Source organism: Vitis riparia, chromosome 16 (genome assembly GCF_004353265.1).
Source record: "Vitis riparia cultivar Riparia Gloire de Montpellier isolate 1030 chromosome 16, EGFV_Vit.rip_1.0, whole genome shotgun sequence".
Lineage (NCBI taxonomy): Eukaryota > Viridiplantae > Streptophyta > Magnoliopsida > Vitales > Vitaceae > Vitis > Vitis riparia.
In genome coordinates, this window is record NC_048446.1 from 22,871,949 (window position 1) to 22,889,197 (window position 17,249).

The window sequence follows — 17,249 nt, forward strand, 5'->3', positions numbered from 1 at the left end:
GTAATATAAAAATAGATAAACATAATTGTCATAAAATAACATATATTAAGTATAACCATAAAATACATAAAAATTATTTTCTTATAATTTTTATCAAATAATTAAAATCAATATAAATATAAAAGGAAATACACTATTGGCTAGTGTTGACTGCCTATGTGAACCAAAATTAGTAATTTAAAAAAATAAATAAATAAATAAGTGGTACAGAATGAGACGTGTACGAGAAATTCTCCTATACTAATAAAAATAAATTTAAATAATAAAGGATTAAAAGGATTGGCCCTTGACCCATCCCGAACCCACCACCTGTTATCATTCCTAACTGAGAAATGTGGAACAAAGATGAATGAGATAAGATTTGAATCGAAGTGGGGTGTATGTGCAGAGATTTTTTTGAAATATAAACACATAAAGAGAGTTTTCTGAAACATAAACACATGGAGAGGGGGGCAATTAAAGATGCCACTGAGCATGACTTACTACCATTGAGTTTGTAAAAAGGGGGTTTGCCAGAAGTTATGTATGAATAGAGAATTTGGGGACCATACCATAAACTTACTACCATTGAAAGGTAAACGTGTGGACCGTGGACCTTGATGCCATCCACACTACCATTGAAAGCTATACGTGTGGACCTTGATGCCATCCACTTTATCATTTTGTATCTTAAATTTTTTTACTATATGTTTTATACATAGTCTTAATAAAAATATCAGTATAATACTGAATTGGTAATGCTTTAACTTGATAAAAATTCAAAAGAGAAAATAAGACTCCTTTTGATAAATGTTTCTAAAAATCATTTTTGATAATAGAATTTAAAAAGATTTCTTTAATATTTTGTAGAATAAAAATCTATTTAGAAACCTAAAATGTATTTAATATGTTTTTAATATTTTAAAACATATTTTAAAATAATTTTTATATATAATGCTTTATTTTTTAATCATTCTATATATTTGTATAATTATTTTTTAAAACAATCTTAAAAAAATGAATGAAAACAACTAAAAGTATTATCGACACTCTATTTTCTATTTTTAAGAATATAAATTAGAAAACAACTTTTTGACTGTCAAATGTATATATACACACACACAAAGTTTATAACTTTATAAACACCAATAAAGATAATAAATAATTATAAAATAAATAAATAAAAAGACAACTTCATACAATTTAATATAAGTGTATCTGTTGATTAACCTCCACTCCTTTCATCTTGGTATTTTTCTGGATATTTTTTTTTCTCCTATGTGCCCTGCAGAATATATATATTTCCTTTCAAGAACAGAAGGAAGAAGGGCAGTAGAGGTACACAATCACTAATGGCTCCTGAATTGGAAGATTTCGACCTCACAGGACTGAAACAGCTCGCTGTTGTTGACTGGTACAACCATTTTCCTACATACAATACTCAGTACACATGATGCATTAAGTTTTACCATTTTTCAATATATACATTAGAGAATAAGCAATGGGATCGATCCATGAGACCCTTACCCAAACGCTTAAAGAAAATTGGATAACTGAATCTGTGAGGCTCAGGGTTTGTGCTTGATTACACATAGAAACCAATCTAAAGTAAAGTAATATTACCGGTTTTTAAATGTGAACTAACACTCCTATTAAGAAAATGGTGAATTCTGCCCCGGCATGCATCTTGAAGGTGTATTAGGTTGCCTGAGGATCAGCATTGACAAGATTTTCTAGATAAATTAACTGCTGTGTATTTATCAAAGGGGTAGATTAGATATGAGGATTCGTTTTCTATTTCTCATTGCAGGAGAAATAATCATCACTGCCGGGCAGTTGCTGCCAGCCTGGTTCAGGGAGCATACATTTCAGAACGTAATCGCCAGAAATCCCAAGATCCCCAAGTTCAGCGTCCCCGTTGGTGGTCCTCCTTTCATTTTGAGGTAAAACGTGTGCTCATAGATGATAAAGATTCATCCATCTACGGTGTCGTTTATGAATTCAAGCACACAAACCCCAACAATTTGCCAGAATGCGCCCCAAAGTGTGTGATTGCCTTTCGTGGAACAATCCTCAAATCTAGCTCCGCAAAACAGGATATGAAGTTGAATATCAAGCTCTTGACTGCTGAACTTCGCAAGGACAACTCTCGCTTTAAACCCGCGCTGGACGCTGTCAAAGAAGTTGTTAAAGAAGCTGAGCCTGCAAATATTTGGTTAGCAGGACATTCCCTGGGGTCGGCCATTGCAATGCTGGTTGGAAAATCCATGGCCCAGGAGGAGGGTAAGTATCTCAAAACTTTCCTTTTCAATCCGCCTTTCTTGAGGTCTTCCCTCTCAAAGAATATCAACAGTCCACGTTTGGAGAATGTAATCTGCTCAACAAAGAATGTTATCAAAGCTGGGATCTCTTTTGTTGGGGGTGATCATTTTTGGGAGAAACGACATCACCAATTTAATAAATTGTCTCCTTGGATCCCCAACCTGTTTGTGAACCAAGACGATCCTATTTGCTCAGGGTATATAGACCATTTTAGAAATAGGAAGATCGAAGATGAGATACGTTCAATAAAGAGTGCAATAAAAGCTGCATTTGTGAAGGATCCACAACTACCCATATATCTACTTCCTAAGGCATATCTAACTATTAGCAAGAACTCATCCTCACCCAATATTTGTAAAATTCGTGAAGCTCATGGACTACAACAATGGTGGTACCAAATGTCTATAGGGCCAGGCTTTGCAGATTCATCAACAAAGGTATTGATAGATGATGCCATCCCCGTGGGTGAACCCTAAGCACACTCCAAGTATTGATGGATTAATCGGGTACTTCAACGATATAATCCATAAAGTAACAGATGCCAAGTGAAAGGGTGCAACCTTTTACCTAGTCTATTCAAGCTGTTGAAATCTTTGATTTTATTGTCTCATGCAAAAATTTAGTTCTGCTCATGGTATGTGAACTAATAATTAGTGCAATTTCAAACTTTTACTTTCTTGCAATTGTGTTACCCTTGGGTTTAGGCATATATACATGTTGGAAAATGTTTGAAGTTCCTAATTGGTATATGTTTATGTATATTTTTTTGTTCCTAATTAGTATATGTTTATATATGTTTGCAAAGAATAATATTGTAGAGATATTTTTTATATTAATATGTCATTGTCGTATTAGATTTCTTTATAGAATCAAAAAATTTATCAAAAGTATCACTATAAATATTTTAGGTCGTGAGGGGAAAAAGTCATGAGATGGAAATAGGTTTATGAAGATTATACATAGTAAATAGAGATGTAAAGAAGAATGAGTGACACCCTGTGAAATGAGGAGACACGTAGTTCATTATGTAGATACAAGAAGTGAAACATGGGATGTTTTGGGGTTTAATAGTTATATCCAGTTTATGTCCTCTGTAATATTCTCTATAATACAATGGAATAATCTCTCTAATTCATGGATGTAGACATATATAGCTAGTCAAACCATGCACATTAAAATCTCATGTATATTTGTGTATGAATTGTTTATCTTAGTTAGTCAAACCATGCATGTTAAAATCTCACATATATTTGTGCATGAATTGTTTGTCTTTGTATTCTTCCATTAACATATTTGCATTAAAGCTTTGATTATATTGTCATAACAAAGCGATATTAGAGCTTATTTCTTAGACCTAGAATAACAACAAAGTTTAAGGTTGAGAAATTTAATGGAAAACAATTTCAATTTATGTCACATTAAGATACATGCCTTGTTAGTTCAATAAGGATTATTCAAAGTGCTAAAAGGTAGAGAGGTTTTATCAACGATAACGTCTGATGAAGAGAATAATGAACTTATGGAGAAAATGCACAATGCTATTCTATTATGCTTGGGTAATGAGGCAATTGGAAAGTTACAATTGAAGTTAGAAAGTCTATACATGACTAAGTCTCTTATAATTCACTTCTATTTGAAGAAGTTGTTGTTCACTCCCCAAATGAAAGAAGGTGCATCCATCAAAGACCACATTTATGAATTTTAATTATAGATTTGAGGAATACTGATGTTAGAATTGATGATGAAAAAACTAAGTCATAATTTTAAAGTGTTCCCTACCAAATTCTTATGAGCACTTTGTGGATATCATGATGTATGGTAAAAATTCTCTCTCTACATAAAGGATGTTAGGGCCACCCAAAACTTAGAGAAGTTAAAAAAATGGTCTTTGAGAGTGGAGAAAAAAGCTTATGTAAAGGTTTAGTGGCTAAAGAGAGAATATGGAAGAAAAATAATGGCAAAAAAGTTTGATCTTGATCTAAGTCAAAGTTCAAGATAAATAACAAGTGTTCAATAACAATAAGAAAGAGCACTATGTGAGAAATTGTTCGGAACATAAAAGAAAATGAAGAGAGAAAGCTTGTAATTTTGGTTATGCAATAATTGTAGAAGAAAAAGTGATGAGTGGATCCCCAACTCAAGGTGTTATTATCATATGCCTCCCAATAAGGATTAGTTTGGTGCCTACAAACTTACAAATGGTGAAAAGATTCTTATGGGAAACAATGTAGCTTATTAGGCTATCAGGACAAACATAATTCAAATTAAGATGCATGGTGGCATTGTAAGGACATTAATTTATGTAAGGCATGTTTCAGAGTTCTATAAAAAATTTATTTCTCTATGAATGCTTGACTCTAATTGATACACAAATAAATCCAGAAGTAGAGTTATTAGAATCTCAAAGGGTGCTCTTAATGTGATAAAATGACAAAAAAAAATTAATGATCTTTATACATTGTAGGATAGCACGGTTACAAGTACAGTTGCCATTTTAACCTCTAAATTAATTTCAAAGACTACTAGATTATGGATATGCCACTTGGGCATATGAAAGATAGGGGTTGGCAACTTTGAGCAAACGAGGTTTGCTTAATGAATAGAAAATGGGACAACTAGATTTTTGTGAGCATTATGTGTTTGGGAAACAATGAATTTAGGTTATATGCCCTAGTATTAGGGATGCTAATATCGTATCAACCTAACGGTTATGCCCCATGTAATGATTTGATCTAACAAAATGGCTATGCCTTGGTATGAGGATCTAAGCATAACAAAATGATTATGCCCTAATGTGCTCTAATAACTCCCAATGAATTGTTGTGCTCCATTTGGACAAAATTTATATTTTATAAACTCAAACCAATCTCAGTAACATCAACATGGGGGCTATGAATATGATGCCATTGCTTCACAATGATCTTAAGACTTAGGATGAAATGTTAACTAAGGATAAGAAGAAAAGAAAATAATAGAAACTAGGCTTAAAACCCCAATAAGCAACCTCATGCCTCTTACATATACATAACATGTGAAAGATAAGCAAACTCTAAGGTCATAGAATACACAAACACTCCCCGATACACTTCATGATATACTTTTCTTTTTTTCTTTGTTTTTTCTTTTTCTTTTTCTTTGTTTTTTCTTTTTCTTTTTGTTTTCTTTCTTCTTCTTCTTTTTTTTTCTTTCTTCTTTTTTCTTTTGTATCACATCACTAAATTAAGAAAATAAAGCACAAAAACTTAAAATAGAATGGTACTACTAGTATGACAAAATAGGTGAAGCATATCGATCTAAAATAAAAGTGTCTCACCCAACCATGATAAGGAAATACTAAAATATGAACAAACCATGGAGTCCACAACCAAGGAGGTCTCACCTATATATGAGTACACATAAAAAAAACCCCTCAATCCCTAAGGTACAAAAATAAGTGAATTAAGGTGATGAAAAATAGATTGTGTGAAAAGGCTTAATTGGCTAGCAAGGGGCAACTCAAAATATGGGGTGTACCATGAGGAGAGAGCATGAAATGATGGTCACCCCATCTTTTGACCACAACCTTAAACATTGTACTCTTAAGTTAATCAACATTGGTTAGTTCTAACAATCGTTTTCCATCTAAGTCCATTAATCATATTGTCCTTCGTCAAGCCATGCATCTTAAATCATTATCACATAAGGTTGCCCTATATACTCTGTATGCAACTAAAGAGCTTATACTAAACTACATTCAACTAAAGTCAAGCCATCTCCTTCTTAACATATAGGCTCCATTTTAGGTTCATTCTCCTCGATTGCTGCTTAAACAGCTTGCCATTAGGTAAAAGAGGATAGGAGGTGTTGTGTAATTCTTGGGTGGATAAGCTAAAGTGCTATGCAAAGATATCCACAACCTTCAACAATCCACTCATTGTGTAGTGTATTTAAATTCTTGTCTCTAAGCATAGAGGGGCCCTAAAAAAGAGTGCTAGCATTCCGGATAAAAGTTTGAGTTCTCATGGGAGTGACCATCATGTGAAGGCACTGATTATTGCATCAATATAAATCTAACATTTTGCTCTATATTTTACTAGAATACTTTACATACTCTCCTTACAAGGCTTTTTTGCACAAATAATATAGTTTTTTAAAATATTTAAAAAATTGTTCTGTCAAAAATAATTCTAAAACTATTGTGTAAAACACAACTAATTAAATTAAGCAAAATATTCAAAAGGTGGTTGAATTAGGTTTTTAAAACTTTTTCAAAAAGCATACTTAAGTAAATCAATGAAGTACAATGAATATAAAGAAATATAAATAAAGATAGAGAGATGCAAACTCAATTTTTATAGTGGTTCGACAATTCCTACCTATGTCCACTCTCCTCAAACTCCTTCCGAGTAAAGGTTCCACTAGATCAAGGCTTCAAAACCAAGCTTCAAACTCTTACACTAAATCTACCTACTTTAATGGGCACATAAAAATTTCTTCAAGTTCAAAACCAACTTAAAGCTTCTAAACACTTGAACTTCCTCTAATAAATAGATGTTTAATCTCACTCAACCTAGCACAATTAATGCTTGAATACAAGAGGAGTTAGGTTGAATACAAAAGGTACACTAGAGGAGATTTGTAAGTAAGTAATCAATACACAAAGATTTGAGAGCTTTGAAAAAGAGAAAATGGTAGATAAGGAATTCAATGCAAATGTTTTCTTATCAATAAATGCATGAAAGTTCCTTATTTATAGGTTTCTAACCTCGAATACCCAAAAAAACAAAAACTAGCCTTGACTGACCACATCAAGCTCCAATTTCACTTGTTCATTAGTTGTTAGGTAATAAATCTTTTTCTTTCCAAAGGCTTTCTAACACTTAGATATTGTCTTTAGGAAACTATGTAGCTCAATTATAAAGGGTTTTGTCTAAGGTTTTTTAATTTTAACTTAGTTTCAAGAGAGATAAGAATATTTAGGCTCAACTTTATGAAAACTAAGTATAGAGAAATGCATAAAAATAAAATAAATAAAAAAACATGTTTAGAACCTAGGTACACCCAAGATATTCATTTTACAAAGGTTATCCTAGTCTTGAAGGATCTTCATGCATCCAAAGCTTCACATTTCTTGAATTTCCTTGAGCAAGCATGTCCTTTTTTTATTTTTAAGTTATATACTAGCTTGATTTAAAATGATTAGTGCACTTAACTATGTTTTGTTCTCATCAAAACTAAATTAGGAAAACTCTTCGGCTAACATACCATACTTTTGGATTTCATGTGTAACTCATCTTTTGAAAATACAAGCTTATTGTAAAAGGTGAATTCATCTTTTCAAAAGACAAATTCAATATAAAAAGTGAATGCATCTTCTAAAAACATGAGTTCAATATGAATATAAAACAATCGATCAAAAAATCCCATTGAGTACAATTATCTAAAGATTTTAGGAGGTCAAAATGTGTCCCTACAAAGTAAAGACATCACAAGGATGGCATCTTGATTCGGTTGAACATATGATTGTGTTTATGTACAATATCACTTACATGTGATTTCAATTGTGTATAGCATTACTTGATACCAATACGAGTATCTTTGTTTATTTCCGTTTGTGTATTATTCCTTAAGGTTATTTTTGGTTCTTGAAAAATACTAAGAAGAGAAAATAAAGAGGAAAAGTGGAAGGAAAGGAAATAATAAATAATAAAAATAAATAAATAAAATAAGGTTCTTAGAGAAAAAATTGAAAATTAAAACAAATATGAAATACGATATTCAACATCAATACTTCATAATTATCATTACAATAATATTTCTAAATTTATTTCTTTACTTTAATTTACAATTGAAATTACTCTTTTTTTTTAAATCAAGTGAAGCACATATTTACTCTAATGCACTCATATTTACAAAACAAAATTAAAATGCAAATAAAGTTTTCATACCATTCATCCTCAAACAACTTATCTTTAACATAATTCTTCATTTTAAATAAAACCCACAACGGTGGGTCTGGAAATGCTTCATTTTAAATCCATTGGTTTCAATACACGAAAATTTGTATTGTATGATTTCCTAAAAATCTGCACATTTCAAAATCAAAACTAAAACACTCTTGGTGGCACCCAATCTTGTCCTGTGGCGTGTGACTTTATGTTTTCTCATAGAAACGGTCTTATCATTGCATAAAAATGGTCATCTGGTAGCTCAAAGAGGTGCCAATGTTATCAGACTTGAATATCCCCATCCAAGCATATCATCTCGCTATACACCACAAACTGATTCATAAAAAATTGCATATGAATCTACCAATTATACAAGAGACGGTAGCAAAATCATAAAAATAGTGACAAAAAGTGACGATAAAACTGTCGTGATACGGAGCTTGGAACATAAGTTATTGTGTGTAATAATAATTTTTGGATTGCATGTATATGATCCTAGAAAACCAAAAGGTTTTGATGTTCTCAAATATTGGGTTTCTAGAGAAAGGATCATAGACTGAAAGTCTAGATCAAATGTCAGCATGGAAAGAAAGTCACATACCATGCAGTCATAACTCGTCCTGAATGAGATCTTCTTGTTTAATTATTAAACCAATGGGAAAACTCAGTCTTTCAAGCTTAAGAATGCCAAAACCTTCAAGAGATTCATGCTATACAATATTATAGTACAACATAAAGTTTGACAAATGTGTTTCTGATAAGGCCGCTGCCGATCTCTTTGAAGAGACAAAAACGCGATCTCTGAATGATGTATATGGTAGAAAACACTCTTGAGATAGCAATTTACAGCATATACTAGAAAACTATACCATCAAAATATCATGACTTGCTGGAATAGGCCAGAGTGAGGAGTAGACTTATCAGATGGTGCCTGTTGGTGAACTTGCTTTCTGAATCTTTTACACAACATTGACTGAGCAGAGTATAAGACCTGATTCACAAGCACGTTTATCTGCTCTCTATACATTTCTTTAAAGTCCACAATATCAGCACGGAGTTCTTCCAGCTGCACAAATATAACCACTTTCAAATGTCGAGGCTTGATAGAAAAGAAAAAACACCATTTTGATTCCATTGTTCACAAAGAAGCTAGAAGGAATTAAAAATTTTTCTTTTTCTCTTTCTGCTCCACTTAAGTTGTGAGCATGTGATTACTTGATTACCAAGCATCCTGTTCCATAAAACATACTTCGTCCCATTTCCTCTGTATAAAGTTCTACTTTAAGCCATCAACAGATAAAACAAAGGAAAGAAATGAGAACTTAGGAATCTCATTACTGGATGGGGTTGGATTGGCTGTTGTAAGATTCAGAAAGGTCTCTTTTATTTTACCACAATTTATTGGCAATTAGACAAAGCACAAGTTTTGAACTCGCTCCACCTTAACCATCCAACTCTCTTTCAGTAATGAATATCCTCATCAATTTAACCCTCATTTGTTGTACTCTTTCTCTCTCTCCTTGGCGGACTCCATGCCCTATAAAACATCTAAATTATATATACATACAATAAATAATAAGCATAAATGAAATTATAACTTTCACAAAATTAATTTAGGTTATTAAGCTTGCTTACATGAATCCCCTTAGCCTCTTTACATGCATGGATTGTGTTTCTTTTAATTCATTATAAGAAAAAAAAAATTATATTAATTATGAAGTGTTTTCGAAATAAAATATAACATATTATTCTAATGTAGATAAAAAGCTCTCCATTGTCATTCCTATGTTGCACCTTTAGAGCATTACTTAAAAAAAGACCTCATAAAGAATTCGTCAAAGTAAAACTAGACATACAAAATATTTCATTAAGGAGACCAATGAGTTGAAGCTAAATAAATAAATTCGTACTCCATCAACAAAAGACTTGAACTACAATTTCAACTAACATATTATACTTTCCCTAAAATAAGGAAAAAAATGTACTTAAATTTTTTTTTAAAAGTTTGATTTTTTATTCAACTACATATTGTATTTTTAGTATAAATTAACAGTTAAATTAAATCTTTAATAAGCTCATAGACTCTAAGTGAATAAATATGCATTAAACGCTTATTAAAGTGTATATATGAGTTAGGGTTGCTCCGTATGGACATTTAATGGTGAACTCTTAAAGCATTCTTGAATACAAGAATAAGTCCTATAATGCACAATAAAAAAATAAAAAAAATACCAAGGTCCAAACACGATGAAAACCATCATGTTATCACTATGTCATAATCAAAATTTTTGTTGTAACCCCCAAATTAAGAAATAGAGAGAAACGTCAATTTGTTAAAGTTAATGGAAATTTAATTTGAATTCTTCGTTAATAAAAATTAAAAAAAAATATTCACGAGTAATATATTTCCAAATATGATATAACATCGAAAATTAAAAGTGACAAATCATAATACCTCAAAACAATAAGAGGATAAATGAAACATGACATAAACATTAACTAACCCAAAGTAAATATTCAACAAGATGAAAATTTACTTGAGCAAAATTATCAAGGACAAAGAAGGGGAAGGTAGTTGGGTTGAGAATGGTGACCCTTTAATATACTATGAAAGCAACAATGAATCAACTTCTTCACAAGCATGATGATGTTCAAAAAAAAGCATCTCAAGTTTTGAATTTAAAATTTGAAAGAAAAGCAATTAGCTATGAACATTAAGTTGGGTTTAATTGTAGTTAATATTATAACTATGAAATTATTATAACTAAGGCAATAGAACTTACTTTTTATTTGGAGTTAGATTTTTCCAACCTTAATCTTTGGAATGAGAAAAAAATGGTGTTAGAAATTAGAGGAGTTGAAACAAGTATTTATCATTTAGAAAGCAAGCCATATAGTTTAAAAAATAATAGTAAATAGAAAGAGATTAAGTCCTTACATTTTGAGTTTGTTGGTAGGAATAATTGTTCTCATACACAGCCATGACACATGCTTCTGCAACCTATCATTCTCCTCTACTTATAGCTCATTCATGGTTGTTAGATTCTTATTCACAACTTGGAGGCATGATGTCTCATTTCTCTGTTTTTCCCTGCATCTATAGAAATAAAGAAACAAAATCAGCCCAATTAGAAACTGTTATAAGAGAATTAGCAAAACCATAATATTCTTTTTGTTGAACAAGAAGATAGAAAGGAAAAGAATTGAGATTCTGATCAATGTTAGCTTTGCATTATCTAGTACTTGGAAAATAAAAACCATCCATTAACAAATCCTGTTATGACTATTAATGGATGACTTGAGAAATTTAAAAGATTCAAAAATAAATTTCTTTCCTTTCCCTCAATTTTCTTGGTAGAGGGTAAAAGACACTCAAATTTCTATACAACTTTCTGAGAACATTTCACAGATGGAAAATTAAATAAAATTTTGAATCTCAAATTTATCAGTTATTTAAGAAAGCCTACACTCGATCGAGCTTTACAGAACCATATATTATATATATTATTTTCATTCTTCATTTCCAAAGACTAGAGTAAAACTTAATTTTTCCTTCTCTTTTTTTCTTCTAAATTTTCCTAGATACCAAATGATAAAAGACACCCAAAAATTCAAATTCAAAGATATATCTTCATCACAAAGATCAAACTAAAATAAATGCAATAAACTGATATTCAATAAAAGCATAAACCCACATCAAATCACAAGAAAAAACTTGATTTCATAAACATTCAGACTAAATTCCATCAATAGCATTCACCCAAACCTAAAAACAACAAATCAACAAAATAACACTCATCCAAACCCAAATTCAATGAATGAAAGAAAGATGTGAAAGAGGTTGGAAAACCATAATCAAAGGTGTTGGTGAAGTAATGATAATCAAACAACAGAGAAAACAACATTACACATAAAAGAAAGAAAACAAAGGAAGAAAAGGACGAACCTTGCAGCCCAAAGATTAGAACCTGAAAAAGTCGAGGAAGCTTCGACAGCAAATCTCTTGGCAAAACCAAGAACTCCCCACCTTCAATCTTCTCAAACCCTCACAACTCCAAAAACCCTAACATACATAACTTCAAAAACTTGATCTCGCAGAACTCCAAAAACTCTTACTAAAAGAATAATGCAATGTAACCAATAGAAATGATTCCAAAACTTTTGACAAAAGATACATAAATAAATTAAAGATTCAGAGGATAAAACCATAATGACGGCTATTGTTGGCATCAGTGAACTCTCCATTTGGGTTCCTGGTAGTGGTATTAGCTTATGGAGGGCCAATGATGGAAACTGAGGAAGGTAATGGCCGATGATGGAGTTTGAGATGGTTATTTGTTGGATTCGTCCCGTTTAATTTTTGGTGTGTGGGATTCACGAAAACAAGGGTTTCAGAGTTTTTCGAGGATGATGTCTAAAGGTGATGCTAGTGTGTTACTGCACTTTCTCAGTGAAAAATCGATTGTAGCTTGCCAATGAAGTCATCAAACAACTTACCAGTGGAAGTTTCTATGTGGGTATCAAGTTGAGGGTGGAGTTTGTGGCTATTGGTTATTTTATTTAATGGGTGAAAAAGGGATTAAATATATAATGAAAAGAAGATGACGCTTCCTATAAGCGCCCAGGATGACCAAACATGCCATAATGATGCTTCAAAATGCACCATTATTTAGAAACGCCATCATCTCTCTCCATAAAACGCCAAGAATATGCCTCCTGCCCCAAGCGCGAACATTAACTAGTTATATTGATAAACAATGATACTTTTTAAAAGCGACATGAAATCAAGCTGTCATTAATTTGATTTTTTGTACTAGTGTATGAACCTCGTCATTCTATCAAATGTCTCTCATTCTTCTTCACATATTTATCTATCATGTATAATCTTCACAAACCCATTTCCTTCCTATGTCTTTTCCCCCTCATGACCTAGAATATGTATAGAGATACTCGTAATAAATATTTTGATTTTGTAAGGAGATGTAATATTTCAATGACATATCAATATGGAAAATATTATCTACAATATTATTCTTTATAAAAATATATAAGCACACACTAGTTAGGAATTTAAGACAGTTTTGTAAGAAGGTATATGCCTAAATCCAATGTAACATAATGGCAAGAAACATAGAAAGTTTGAAATTGCACTAATTATTATTTCACATACCATGAGCAGAACTAAATTGCAGGAGACATTAAAATTTAAGATTACAACTTGAATAGTCTCGGCAAAAGGTTTCACCCTTTCACTTGGTATCTATTCTTTATTTATTATATCGGTTCAAGCACCCGATTATTCCATCAATACTCATTGAGTGTGCTCATGGTCCACCCATGAGGACAGGATCACTTATTGATTTCTTTCTTAATAAATCTGCAAAGGCTGGCCCTAGAGACATGTGATACCACCATTGTCTTAGTCCATGAGCCTCCAAAATACTGCATGAGGATGAGCTCTCGCTAATGGTTAGATATGCTTTAGGAAGTAGCTGTGTGGATAGTTATGGATTCATCCCAACTGCAGCTTTTAATACACCCAATGTTGGCTGCAGTACAGCAACCCTCCCTATCATCCTAGCTCCAAACTGCTTCTCCACATTGTTCCTATTTCTAAAATGCCCTATATACTCTGAGCAAATAGGATCGTGTCGGTTCACAAACAGGTTGGGGATCCAAGAAGACAATGCATTAAATTGGTCATATTGTCCCTGCCTCACATGACCACCTCCAACAAATAAGGTCCCAAAATTACACAAAGTCTCTGTCAAGCGCATTGCATCCTGCAAATATTGATTGCCGATAATCTTCAAGAGGACATTCCCCAAGAGAGGTGGATTGAAAAGGAAAGCTTCCATACATTTACCCTCCTGGGCCATGGATTTTCCAACCATCATCGCAATGGATGACCCGAGGGAATGCCCTGCTAACCAAATATTTGCAGACCCGGCTTCTTGAACAACTTGTTGGACAGCTTCCAGTGCGGGTTTAAAGCGGTGTCTGTCCATGTGAAGTACATCAGTCAAGACCTTGATATTCAACTTGAGATCGCGTTTTGCGGTGCTCAGTTTGAGGATTGTGCCACGAAAGGCGATAACATACTTTGGGGCACATTTTGGCAAATGGTTAAGGTGTGTGTGCTTGATTTCGTAAACGGCACCGTAGATGGATGAATCTTTATCATCTACGAGCGCACGTTTTAACTGAAAATGAAAGAAGTTCCACCAACGGGAAGACTGAACTTGGGGATCTCGGGATTCCTGGCGATCATATTCTAAATTGTATGCTCCCTCAACCAGGCTCGCAACAACTGCCCGACGGTGATGATTATTTGTCCTGCAATATTGAGGAATAGTAAATGAATCCTCATAATAAATCTACCCTTTCACAAATACAGCAATTAACTTATCTAGAAAATCTTGTCAATGTTGATCCTCAGGCAATCTACAACACCTTCAAGATGCATGCTGAGGCAGAATTCACCATTTTCTTATAGGAGTTTTAGGTCACATTTAAAAACTAGTAATATTACCATACTTTAGATTGGTCTCTGTGTGTAACCAAGGACAAAGACCGAGCCTCGCCGATTCAGTCATCCAATTTTCTTTAAGCGTTTAGGTAAAGGGTCTCATGGTTCGATCCCATTGCTTATTCTTATGTATATATTGAAAAATGGAAAAACTTATGTATTATGTGAAATGAGTATGCATGTAGGAAAATGGTTGTACCAGTCAACTTCAGTGAGCTGTTTGGGTCCTGTGAGGTCGAAATTTCCCCTTTCAATAGCCATTTGTCTGTGTGTGCTTCCCTTTCAAGTTTCGAGATATATACTGCTGGGCACATAGGAGGGGAAAAAATCCAGAAAATGAGTGGCATACCAAGATGAAATCATAGAGAAAAAAATCCCGAAAATGAAGGTTAATCATCAGAAACAAACTTAAAGGCACGATGGAATCTCCATGGGAATAACATCAAAACTTTTGAATCAACACTTAGGTGGTGTTTGTTTTTTTGGCTTTTTGCTGAAAGCAATTTAATTTTAAAATTTAGGTGGTTTGTTTTTAAACTTTTTCATGACTTATTATAAACTTTTTACTAAATAGAAAAAGCCAAAATATGTAGCTTTTTCTAAATAGAAAAAATAACATATTGATTTTTTTTACTTTTTAATACTTAATAGAAATAAAATACTACAAAAACAAACAACCTAATTTTTAACACTATTAAGTATTAAGCTTCTATTTAGAATTAAGTAAAAAAACAAACACCAACTAAGTCATTCTTGGGAACCCACGTCAATATTGGAAATCCAAAAATTATCTTTCTATGTATCATAACATTAGCAATGAATCTTTATACACATACACATCAATATATAGCATCAAAATATTAGCAAAAAGTTCATATTTAGACGTTCTCACTCACAAAAATCTGCAAACATCACAACATCATAATGATAACAGTTCATAGTATACACCAACTGTATCAAAATGTTGGCGAAAATCCATACTTAAAGTAGCACCCAGAAGCTTCTGCAAATATCATAATAAGAAAAAAGAAGAGGATCAAAACCTTACTCGTACCAAATAGTTTGAATCCAAAGGAAGCCTTGCAAGGCCTTCGAATGAGGGGAGTTATTTATAAGCATGCAATGCAATGCATGCAAGTTGCTTACAAGATTTAAAAGCCACGAGGGGAATCTACCTAAAGCTGGTCAGTTGGATGGAAATAACGGTGAGAGACCAACTGATATGGGAGAGCCATTGAAATGGTGTCCTTTTAATTCTCTCTGTCATGTGGAATAAAGCCGGCAAGACTAGCTTTAGAAAACGATAACATGTCCATGGAAGAAAATAATGGTCCAAAAATGCTGAAAATGACCTCTAGTTAATGAGACAAGGTCGAGTCAACAATTTAGGAAGATGGCAAGGAATCCAATATTAAGCTTGCTCTACTTTTTAAAATCTCTCCACTTATAACACACCCAAATGCAAATTGGCTTCCTTTTTTTCTTTTTACTAGAATGAATTCTTAAAACAAATCCATGAGTGTTTCTCCTTGTAAGAAGAAGAAAACCTCTTAAAAGTAATTAAAGAAACACCATGACATGATTGATCAATGTAAAAGATACTTTAAAATGCATGTTTATCTTTATAATCTACAGAATATCAGAAAGCATTCCCTATCATTCAACTCAATTTGATGATACCCTCTCAAATTCACTTTACATTTATCATTGATCGTAACAGTATACAAATATCATAAATTTTTTATAAGAAAAAGGAGGAAACATGACACATGAATGCTTTAAAAAGAGAAGTATTCCAAAAATGACGCTCAAAATTAATTCTCTAAAAATACTCTTATGCCCCAGAAGGGTTATGAAAAGTATAGTAAAAGGAAAAGTGAAAGGGAAGAATGTTAAGGAGGAAAAAAATGTATAAATTACATTTTTAAATAATTTTGGTAATATTTTATTTTGCTTAATATTTTTATGATAAATTAAATAGAGAATTTGGGTTCTTTTGGATATGTTTGGTTCTCGAAAAATTTGACAATGGTAGAATGCACAAATATATATGAACAAGATGAGAATGGTGTGAATAAAAAATGACCAGACATCCTTTATACTTGTCTAGATTAAATCTTACAAGCTTTGTATGTATTAACAACGAGTTATTGGATGAAATTAAGATCATCTAGACCTCCTATTTATATGCAAAGTGCTTCATCATTTATCATTAATTGATCTTCATCTAATATTTCTGGTTTCCCAAAATCTAGATGGAGACCTTAAATAAATCCTAGCATCTGTGGACTAGGTTTCTTTTTGGATCCATATACCAAGTATTACTTGTTGTCTATATATTCTATTCGACTTTTTTAAGCGTGTAGATTATTCAGCCAAGGGAACAACGTGCAATCTAGATTCAACCAAGGGAAAAACGTGCTAAGGCCCACTTATTAATAAGTCTATAGGCAGTTAAGCCAATGTTGAATGGGTTAACCGCATGAGAAGAT

The 17,249-nt window shown here is 32.5% G+C and overlaps 2 protein-coding genes and 1 long non-coding RNA gene across 3 annotated transcripts; 1 reads left to right on the forward strand and 2 right to left on the reverse strand.

The window, feature by feature from the left end:
* The first annotated feature begins 1,321 nt into the window (after nucleotides 1-1,321).
* LOC117934178 (GDSL esterase/lipase At4g10955-like) lies at nucleotides 1,322-3,026 on the forward strand. The gene is made up of 2 exons (XM_034855810.1): nucleotides 1,322-1,393; nucleotides 1,790-3,026. The coding sequence occupies exons 1-2, from the start codon at nucleotides 1,332-1,334 to the stop codon at nucleotides 2,775-2,777; spliced, it is 1,050 nt and encodes a 349-aa protein (XP_034711701.1). The 5' UTR covers nucleotides 1,322-1,331; the 3' UTR covers nucleotides 2,778-3,026.
* Nucleotides 3,027-8,688: 5,662 nt separating this feature from the next.
* On the reverse strand, nucleotides 8,689-12,367 carry LOC117933995. Its single transcript, XR_004654401.1, has 4 exons — nucleotides 12,175-12,367; nucleotides 11,167-11,325; nucleotides 9,220-9,294; nucleotides 8,689-9,184 (listed from the first exon to the last, which is right to left on the reverse strand). It is a non-coding gene; the product is annotated as an uncharacterized LOC117933995 (long non-coding RNA).
* A 1,006-nt stretch (nucleotides 12,368-13,373) lies between these two features.
* LOC117934053 (GDSL esterase/lipase At4g10955-like) lies at nucleotides 13,374-15,833 on the reverse strand. The gene is made up of 3 exons (XM_034855646.1): nucleotides 15,806-15,833; nucleotides 14,957-15,058; nucleotides 13,374-14,564 (listed from the first exon to the last, which is right to left on the reverse strand). The coding sequence occupies exons 2-3, from the start codon at nucleotides 15,016-15,018 to the stop codon at nucleotides 13,733-13,735; spliced, it is 894 nt and encodes a 297-aa protein (XP_034711537.1). The 5' UTR covers nucleotides 15,019-15,058; nucleotides 15,806-15,833; the 3' UTR covers nucleotides 13,374-13,732.
* Between the last annotated feature and the right edge of the window lie 1,416 nt (nucleotides 15,834-17,249).